The 10,498-nt window shown below is 36.6% G+C and overlaps 1 protein-coding gene across 1 annotated transcript; it reads left to right on the forward strand.

The window, feature by feature from the left end:
* Positions 1-7,681: 7,681 nt before the first annotated feature.
* LOC116133082 (protein starmaker-like) lies at positions 7,682-10,320 on the forward strand. The gene is made up of 3 exons (XM_031418751.1): positions 7,682-8,538; positions 9,121-9,376; positions 9,646-10,320. The coding sequence occupies exons 1-3, from the start codon at positions 8,209-8,211 to the stop codon at positions 10,017-10,019; spliced, it is 960 nt and encodes a 319-aa protein (XP_031274611.1). The 5' UTR covers positions 7,682-8,208; the 3' UTR covers positions 10,020-10,320.
* The last annotated feature ends 178 nt before the right edge of the window (positions 10,321-10,498 follow it).

Consider the following 10,498-nt stretch of genomic DNA (forward strand, 5'->3'; position numbering starts at 1 on the left):
AACCTGCACCGAAATTTTGTATCGGTTTACGTGTAATACGTTTCTAATTTTTTTAACAATTTTTTTCTAGTGAACGGCTGTCCATCAAATTTGGACGACCGTTCCTTACAAGGGACAGGCGTCCCCATGTAAAGGACGCCCGTCCCTAATTAAAATACAATAAAAAAAAATTTATAAACATTAGGACGGCCGTCCATTACATTTGAACGGGCGTCCATTCATAATGGACGCCCGTCCCTTATGTTTGGACAGTCGTCCATCCCTGATGGACGACCGTCCATACTCTTCCTTTTTTTTTTTTCTTTTTTTTTTTTTTTCTAAAAACTAGCTTTCTCCTAAGTGGCTCTGAAATCAGTCAGGCCGCCTTTAATCCCTATAGAGGATGAACAGAAGAAGCAAGAAGAAGGCTTCTTTGGATCCTTTGCAAAGCTTTTTGTCAACACTGAATCATCTGCTATGGAAATTTTGAGAGGAATATTTCCAGGTTTTAGGAAGAAGCCACTGAACCATCAATATCAAAGCCTATACCAGCACCCTCAACAGCAAAAGTACTCAACTGCTTGGCCTGTACAAGACAGCTTTGTGATCCCAGATGAGGACGAGCCACCTTCCATTGATACAAGAACTCCCACTCCACGAAAAACTTATGCTTTCATGTCCAAGGATGCAGAAAAGATCCAGCAACTGCGGCAAAGTCGAGCTATCTATAATGGATGGGATGGTGATTAAGGCAAAGTCGAGCTAATGATAATAATAATAATAATGTATTCTTGTCTTAATCAGTATTGAGTATGGAGATGTACAGGTCCATATGCATATCTACATGCATTTACTTAAAAGTCTGATTAGTTAAAAGTCATGGGCAGTTATTAGATGATCAGAGAAGAAGAAGAAGAGAAGCGAAAGTATAGAAATTGGGCAGTTTTTTTTTTTTTTTTTCTTAAGTATGGACGCCTGTCCAAACATAAGGGACGGGGGTCCATATACAAGGGACGGGCGTCCCCATGTAAAGGACGCCCGTCCATAAATAAAATACAATAAAAATTTTTATAAACATTTGGGACGCCCGTCCAAAACGTTTGGACGGGCGTCCATTATTTTGATGGACGGCCGTTCACTAGAAAAAAATTATTAAAAAAATTAGAAACGTATTACACGTAGGCCGGTATAAAATTTCGGTGCAAGTTTTTCGGTGTCCCTAGCATTATTGATTATATTAATATGTTTGGTTGAAAGTAATAGATTGGTGGATATGTTATATAAATTACTAAATTATCTTTCTTTTTAAATATTAATATAATATTATTTTTCTTATTATTGTTTAATCCCTTATATTTCAGATTTAGCTAAAACATCCCAGCAACAAAAAGGTTTAAAACTTAACAAAAATACTCCCATCCACCCTAAGCTATTGTCAGCAGTTGGCAACCATTGTCGGTGGCGGCGATAGTGGAGGTAAAGGCCATCGTTTCACAACCAAATATCTGACCTTTTCACAACCAGATCTGTGGTTGTTTCACAGCTAAATCTGTGGCCATTTCACAGTCAGATCTATGACCATTCGTGAAACAGTCAGATTTTGGCTGTTTCCCACCATGGATCACATCCATGGTTGGAAACGACCTTAGTGGTGCATGGACGGTTAGATCCGGCCGGCCGTGCACCATTTTGTCCTAAAAACTTTGTATATAAGGATAAAATTCTCCATTAGTATTTTTGTAAATTATTTTTAAAACACGGCCATTATTATCCTAAAATTTTATTAATAAGGGGTAAAATTATATCAAGAATAAGATTACTAAATAATCTTAAAATACCTAAAAAAATGGAGGTTTTGTAATATAAGATGACATTATTTCAGTAATTCTCTATTACCCCTAACCAAGGGACTCTACTTTTGGTGAGACTGTGATATATTCTTTATCTAGAGTTTCTCCTTACAGTCAGTCTACATTATTTCTTTATTCGAAATTGATTTTTAAAGTGATGCGATTTCTATGTGAATTTTCCTCAATAGAGAGGAGTTATTGATGAGAACAGGTGGAGAAGATAGTCTGTATTTAGGGCTGTCAGACTAGTTGAGTAGCTCACGAGTCGGCTCGTCTTGACTCGTTTGAAGCTCGTTAAGAGCTCGACTTGACATTGGTTGAGTCAACTCGACTCAAACTCGAGTTGTAACTCGAGTCAAGTTTGATCATGGGGGGTCTCGTATAAGAAGGGTATTTTTTATAAGTTTTATAAACCTTGAGGGACTGAATGGTTATATTGCAGTATAAAAAATTAAAAAAATATAAATATATTTACCCCTCTAAGTGCAAAATAGTAAAAAGCCGATCTAAACACAAAACACCCCTAATTCAATTTCCCCCAAATCGACCAAACCCTAACCATATACCCAATTTCAGAATTCACAAGTCCTAAATCCTCAAATCATAAATCACGAATCCATCCCTGTGTTTGTTGTCGACGATCACCCATCCCCTGTTCTTGCCATCGCCGATCGATTGACGTTGTGGTCTTGTGGAAGAATCGCGACTTCACCCCCAAATCGTGAAACCACTTCTTCTCCTCCAAATCGAGCACAAATTAGCAGCAATAAGTCAGTAAGTATCGATTCCAAACTCACAAATGATGGAATGATTTCGTTAAAGTTCATTAACATGCTTGAAAACTGTGGTCTATAGGGTCCGAAATCTGAATTTGTTAAGGTTTATTTGCACTTGCACACAGTTTAGGCTGAAAAATGTATGGTCTGCAGGGTCCAATCTCTGCTTGAATACTTGTTTGTGAAAAATTGATGATGAAAATTGTATGGTTTGTGTGTGTTGCATACGGACAGACCACTATTTGCAGTTTTGCACATGGTTTGCGCCACTATTTGCACACTGACAGGCCACTATGTTAATGAATCTTCAGTTTGCACATTATGAAAAATGTATGGTTTGTGTGTGTTGATGGATTATGGAGTTTGTGGGTTTCGTTAATGATGGATTCTTATTTTTGAATTATAAGTATGGCCTTTGAAGGCAATTCCTCAAGCACCTCGACATTGGATGATGTCGACGATATAGTTATAATCAGAGTAGTTAATCGTCGTAACATTCATGGAAGCACAACCACTACCCATACGGAATAAAATATCAGTAGCCCCGAAAATGTAGTGGACAATAACAATCCACTTCACATGAAGAAGAGAGACAAGACATCAGCGGTGTGGACAAAATTTAGGGAGGTAGTTGTCCCTGGTGGTATAAAGAAGGCAGAGTGCATCCACTGTAAAACCAAACTGAAAATGACTGACACGGGAAGTACTACCCAATTTAATAGACATTTGAAGAGGTGTGCGAAGAGATCAGCTTTCTTGAGGCAATAACAAATAAATTTTCCCCCTTCCAGTTCTCAGGGTACATCTATTATCTTGTCTACTCTACGAGACTAGTTCGATATGCTTAAGATGAGGGAACTTATTGTCCATTGGGTGCTGATGCATAAGCATCCGTTCACTGTTGTGGAAGAATAGGGATTGAATAATATGATGAAGTATGGGATACCTAAGTGGAGTATTATTTCGTGTAACACTTGCAAGAATGACTATGTGAAAGTGTATGAAAATGAAAAGCAGAAGTTGAAAACGGTACTGAAGTGTGTGAGAAACCACAGATCTACAGAATTCAGGCAATCAAAGGATGGAATACATAGTGTTGACTGGGTATTGGATTGATGATAATTGAAAGTTGAATAGACGGGTCCTAAATTTCGTTCATTTGCTTCCTCCCCGTACTGGTGTTGCCATTTCTGATGTCATTTTCAAGTGCTTAATGGAGTGGGGAATTGAAACTAAGGTACACACAATCTTAGTGGACAATGCCTCAAGCAATGATGTTGCAATCAAGGTATTGAAGGAAAATTTCCAAGCTACGGGGAAGCTCATATGTGGGGGCAAGTTGTTTCATGTGAGATGTTGTGCACACATCTTGAACTTGGTTGTTCAAGATGACCTTTATCAAATTAGACACATTATTGAGACATCCGTGATAGCCTGTTATATATCAATGCCTTTTTTCAGAGATTGTTTAGCAGCTGCGATTGTCGTCTGGCAAACTTATCCTTGATTGGAAAACAAGGTAGAATTCAACATATGATATGCCAACAACGACAATGAAGTTCAAATGTGTTTTTCCTAGACTGAAGGAGATGGATATGAGTTATCATTATTGTCCTAAGGAGGATGATTGGGACAAAGTAGAGAAACATTGTGATATTTTAAAGGTGTTTAGTGGTGTGACCAATCTCATATCAAGGAGTGATTATCCAACATCAAACTTGTTTCTAAAACAAGTTTGTATAATCAAAATGATGTCGAATTGTAAGAGTGAAGATGAAGATGAATTTATAAGGGTCGTGGTTTGGAAAATGAAAGAAAAGTTTGACAAATATTGGGGGGGAATGTAATCTGTTGATGTCTATGGCTTTTGTATTGGACCCTAGACTGAAGAAGAGGGTTATTCAGTGGTCGTTCCCTAAGATGTATCCTGACTCGAAAGCGCGGGCAAATGTTGATACTGTTCGGGATGCCTTGTATGAGGTATATAGAGAGTATGTTTATGCTAGTAAACCATTGACTGCTTCTCGCGCTCTTATATCAGGAGGGGATGGACTTGAGGCTGTTAGTGTGGGGTTGGGTGCGACGACAATTAGGCCGGAGGATTAGAATTATTTTAGTAGCTTTCTGAATGTGGTCGAGACGGTTGAGCCAAGTAAATTAGAGTTAGACTATTATTTGGAAGAGGGATGCCATAAATGTGTGGGGGATCCTACGGCGTTTGATGCTTTACAGTGGTAGAAGGAAAATTTAATGAAGTTCCCAATTTTGTCTACCATGGCTCATGACATATTAGTCATCCTTATCACTACAGTTGGTTCTGAGTCTACTTTCAACTCCAAGAGTAGGGTTATCGACACGTACCAATCATCGTTGGCTTTCGACATGGTGGAGATGCTCTTATGTGGATATGATTGGTGTCGCTCTTTGAATGGGGTGAAGAAAGTGTGCAAAGTAGGTTATATTGAATATTGTTTCGATTAAATTGAGTAATTACATTATCTTTATTCTAACTAAGCTTTAATTACTCCTCCTTTGTCATTTCAGGAAGAGCAGCAACCGTTGAAGATCAGACTTCCTATCCCATAAGTTCCTGGGAATTAGATTCAGTATATGGTTTGGCTGTGGTAGGAGGCATGCACAGGTACATGGTTTATTGGTTATTTTATGGTTCTTGACTTGTTCTTTATGTTATGAAAATCTATTCTATATTGTTTGTTTGTGTTGTAGAAGTTGTTGGAATTCGACAATAGAGGCCATTTGAGCGTGGGGAAATAGTTGGGGCGGGAATTGGGCAGTAAAGGCCATTTGGGCGTGGGGAAATATTTAAGGTTGGAATTAGGCAGTAGAGGCCACTTGGGTGTGGGGAAATAGAGGCCAATTGCTTGATTTTTCTTAATTGAATTGTGTTGGTGAGTTGTGGATATTGGTTAGATGAAATTTGGGTAGATGTTCATCAGTTAATTGTGTGTTGTAATCGCAGGTGAAGGTTGGGTATCTAACAAATTTTGATGGTGGTTTTGGTACAAGACATAGACAACCCATCTACATACTACAACCACCTCTATTTTGATTATTGGACAGCTATTATTTTGGTGTCCTGGATTGCATTTTGATGCAAACTCAGTAGTAACTACTAGATTAAAATTATGACTATATTTTGATACAATCACATGTTAATATGTTATAGTTTTTGTAGCTCAAACATTAATTAAGTGAAGTGAACTAAAATAAGAAATTTAGGTCACTTAAATTTTACATACAAAACTATCATAGTTAATATAATTGAGGATGCAGTAGCTATTTTTGGATGCAAAATTGTGTATTTAAAAAGGTTTAGGAGCAAAAAATAGCCTACAAGGCTGAAAATTGGGGGAGGGTCATGCCCAGGCAGTTCGAGCCTTAACAAGCCTGGCTCGAATTGGAGCTCTCAAGCTTGTGAGCTCGCTCGAATTCGACTTGTCTGAAACGAGCTCGAGTTTGAGCTCCCTTTCTCTGACTCAATAGGCTCGAGCTCAAACTTGAACTCGATCCTGTAACATGTGAGCCTAGCTTGATAAGTCGAAAACTCGTCTCAACTCGTTTACAATCCTATGACTGTATTGGTGGAGAAACGTAATTCTCTCCACCAACATTGACACAATTTTTATTGGGCTATAATAAATTATAAATCCCGAGCTTGCTTTAATAATAATAAAACAATTCTTTTACTTGAGTGGATATTAACTCGGTAACCTTTGGCCAAAATTTGCAGGTTGATTATGGAATTATGTGAGAGCAAATCATTTCATAATATATAATATAGTAGTACTAAACTCCACTCAAGAACACCTGAAAACTTGCAAATATAAAATTGCATGATACATTAGATCAATTAAATAATAATGGGTTCAATTTTCTAAGCTATTTGTCACAAAGTTTTTCAGTGATTCATGATGGAGAGAGGGACTGCTTTGCTTGTCTGTAGCATAAACAAATACATACTATTTTTATTGGGAGAGCGACGTTTTCACACCCAATGTTTGATGAAATAACCCTTTCCCACCGTCAAGTTTTAAAATGATACTTTTCCACCCTTCGTCTGGTTCTGTTAGTGTTTTATTTTAATATTTGACTGAAATGACAAAAATACCCTTAAATAGTTTATTTCTTAATTAAAATTTAATTAAGTCAAAATCTTTACTCGATTATTTATTAATTCAAGTGTAAAGATACTTTTTTTTCTTTGTTTATTTAATTAATTGTGAATATTAATTTTTTATATTAATTAGGAAAAATGAAAAACATTATATCATGAAAAACATTATAAATTTAATAGATTATTGAATAAAAGTGATGAGATATTGATGACATTATAAATAAATAAATATTAAGATAATTTAACTTTAAACAATTTCATAGTATTACTCCTAACTTTTTAAGTGGAACTAACTACTTTTTCTTTTTTTGATTTTTTAGCTAATTAAAAATTTATAAAGTCAAATTTATAAGGGTACTTTCGTCTTTTTAATAAAATATTAACGGAAAACATAACAGAACCTAACGAAGAATGGGAAAGTGTCATTTTTAAACTTGAAGGGTGAGAAAGGTCATTTTGTCAAACCTTGGGTGGGACAATGTCGTTCTCCCATTTTTATTCTATTATTTTATTTGTTGATTTCTATATACGAACTTGAATGATAATATCATAATCCTAAGTTATCTTATCATATCTATAACTAAAAATTTGATAAAAATAATATTATCGTTGAATTAGTGGATGTCAATATGTCATTCCCATTTCCAAAGGTTTCACCTAGTAAGATACCCACCTTTAAATTCCTAATAAAAAATAAATAAATTATATTTGATTATTCATAGAATAAACGTCAGAAATGAATGACTTATACAATTTGTCTTTCCTATACGACATCGCTTCCTCTACCTATTAGTTTATCATCATCACATGATTCACGGCTCACCCCCGCCTTGAAAAACTTTTGAAAAATATGAACACTTAACGGAAATGCGGACATTTTACAGGCGTCATTATGTAAAAAACCAACTCCATAAATACCAATCGTTCGTTTCCCCTATAAACATACGTTACCTCTCTTCACAACAAGCCCTACCTTCTTCACAACACCCACCGCGGCTAACCTGATTCAATTCTCTACTCATTTCCTTCCATTTCAATCCTTATACAAACCCTAATATTCTTTCTCTCTAAAATTTCATCTCTATATAATTTGCTTACCTTTTCATAATCCTAACATTTAATCAATTTCCATTTTCAAATCCCAACAATCTTTTTCTGGACACGAACTTTTCTCTTTCCACAACCAATCCGTCTTCTCGGAGCTTTAATTCTCAAATTTGTATCTTTTGATGGTGGTTAATATTTTGTTTCGTTAAAAAATTGGGTTGTTTGATTTGTTTAATAACTATTGTTTTTGAGTTTCTCTTCTTGTCTGTCCACAAACCACGATTTGAAAATTTTGGATAAAGTATTATTTAACCCTCCAGATTCAAACAATTCACTTTCGCCTCTGAAACGGGACTTCATTCTATTTACACCCCTGTTGTTGATCTAATCGAATTCAAATTTATACCGGAAAGGAAAAAGAATGGTGGGTGGTGGTAGCAGGAGAGACGATGGATTGGTCATCAACAACAACAACGTGTTCGCAGCGCTGGAGAGTCTGAGGAAGAAAAAGAAGTCCGATAAAGAAAGCGGGTCTTCCAAAAGCAGCGGCAAAGGGTCTTTCAAGTCACAGCAACAACAGAACAAAGCTCCCGAGGAGACTCCGGTGTTTTGGGCCCCATCCCCGTTGAAAGTCAAATCATGGGCTGATGTTGATGACGACGACGATTATTACGCCACCACGGCCCCACCCCAGTCGGTCTGGGGATCGTCCGAGGAGGCGCAGGATCACGAGAAGCTTACCAATGTTGAGGTGATAAACGGTTTCGTTTTTACTTTTTTTTTTCTATTGTGCCTGCCTATTTCAGTTTTTTTTTTTTTTTAAATATATTTGTTATAGATCATAGTTATAGGTTTTTATTTATGTTTTAATGCACGTTTTATGACCATTTATACATATTTTTATTTTATTTATTCTTTTGTGAATTTTGGCTTTTTTTAGGTTCTGTTCTGTTGTAATATATGACTTTTTGACATTTTAAATTTATTTTCATGTATGTTTTGTGATTTATTTATGGATGCCTATACTGTAATTTCATTTTGGAGGTTATAATCTTGGTTATTGTGGAACTTGTAGTATCAAATTTTGGCTAATGCTAAACACATATGTGCATGTGGATCATGTGCTGGTACTATCATTGCCATTGTCAGGCTAATGGGATGAGCCTAGAGTCTGTCGCTCTGCGCTTGCCTTTTGGGTTATAGTCCTTCAAGTTTTTACAAGATTTTAATTGTGATAGCATGTTACAACTGTTTGAATGGGTTAAGGAAATATTCAGTGATGCTTTTTGACATGCTAGTCAGTTACTTGAAAATTGACTATCTGAGATTTCAGGATAGTGAGAGTGAAGAAGATATTCTAGATGAAGGCGATGATGATGTTGAGGAAGAGCATGCCCACGAACCTGAGGTTCCAGTACACCATGAACCAGTGGTGCAGACGCCTTCTGAAGGTTCTGTGTCATCTAATAAGGAGACAGAGAAGCAACTTTCAAAAAAGGAGAGAAAGAAGAAGGAGCTTGCTGAGCTTGAAGCTCTTCTAGCTGATTTTGGAGTTGCCCCAAAAGATAGCAATGGCCAAGTTGAATCACGTGGGTAATCGTGACTGCTTATTTTCATGTCCTGTAAATTTTTCAATCAGCAATCATCCAGGGCTGCCCACTCATCGCAGATGAGAAAACTTCTCTTCATAGTCTGGTTACAATTATTTTCCTGTGGATGGTTATAAAACTTTGCTTCTGCTGTTCTTTTCTTTGTAAATAGAAAAAATAAAAGCTGTGCCTTTAAGTATATTAAGAATTTTTATAGTACAACAATGTTTTGCATATTTGCTGAGCAAGAAAGTTTTTTAAACTTGCAGAGGATGCACAAAGCAAGAAAGATGGGGAACCCAACAAAGAGGGAGAAAAGAAGGAAAATGCTCCTGGAGAATCCAAAAGTGCTAAGAAGAAGAAAAAGAAGGATAAATCTTCAAAGGAGGGTCAGTCTAATAATTCAGATGTTGCTAACGGGCCAAATAAAGTGGCTGGAACTGAGCAGGTACAGCAGGATGCATCTACTGTTGATGTGAAAGAGCGTTTAAAGAAGATGGCATCTTCAAAAAAGAAGAAATCTAGTAAAGAGATGGATGCTGCTGCAAAAGCTGCCGCTCAAGAGGCTGCTGCAAGGAGTGCAAGACTTGCGGCAGCAAAGAAGAAAGAAAAGAACCATTATAACCAGCAGCCAGGGCGGTAAAAAGTAAAAACCATTTTATTTCACAGGATATATGAACATGTATTTCTTGTTCATATAAATGACAAGGTGAAATTAAATGGGGTGGTATGTTACTGGTTTCCTAAAAGATGACATATTAGTTGTATTGCCCATGGACTAGAGAAAGTTCATTTGGGCATTTTGGGTCTTAATTGTTCTGTTGTCATTGGACTCTGATTGTTTTTTTGGCAGTTTTGTTCATTCCAGATTCTTACCTCAGTAGTTGTTGATAACTGTATTGAAGTACTTCTCCCAGGGTCTTATTACTGATCAGTTCTTGTGGAGGGACTGTCAAATGAGAAATTTTGCAATTTCTTTTTTATGTCTGGAATTCGTGTTTTCGGTTTTTAGTTCAAGGGGCGGTGAGTAAAGGTTGGTTTGTGAGGTTAAACTTAGTTGGATGTAGCAAATGTTGTCGTTGAAGTTTGCCTCGAGTTGTGAGAAATATATAACGAGTATTA

Source organism: Pistacia vera, unplaced genomic scaffold (genome assembly GCF_008641045.1).
Source record: "Pistacia vera cultivar Batoury unplaced genomic scaffold, PisVer_v2 Contig265, whole genome shotgun sequence".
Taxonomy (NCBI): Eukaryota; Viridiplantae; Streptophyta; class Magnoliopsida; order Sapindales; family Anacardiaceae; genus Pistacia; species Pistacia vera.

What these genes read in the sequence shown, in the direction of transcription:
- LOC116133082 (XM_031418751.1), top strand. Translation starts at nt 8,209, where the DNA reads ATGGTGGGTGGTGGTAGCAGGAGAGACGATGGATTGGTCATCAACAAC. An exon ending in AGAAGCTTACCAATGTTGAG is followed by an intron (nt 8,539 to 9,120) that starts GTGATAAACGGT and finishes CTGAGATTTCAG; the next exon opens with GATAGTGAGAGTGAAGAAGA. An exon ending in CAATGGCCAAGTTGAATCAC is followed by an intron (nt 9,377 to 9,645) that starts GTGGGTAATCGT and finishes TTAAACTTGCAG; the next exon opens with AGGATGCACAAAGCAAGAAA.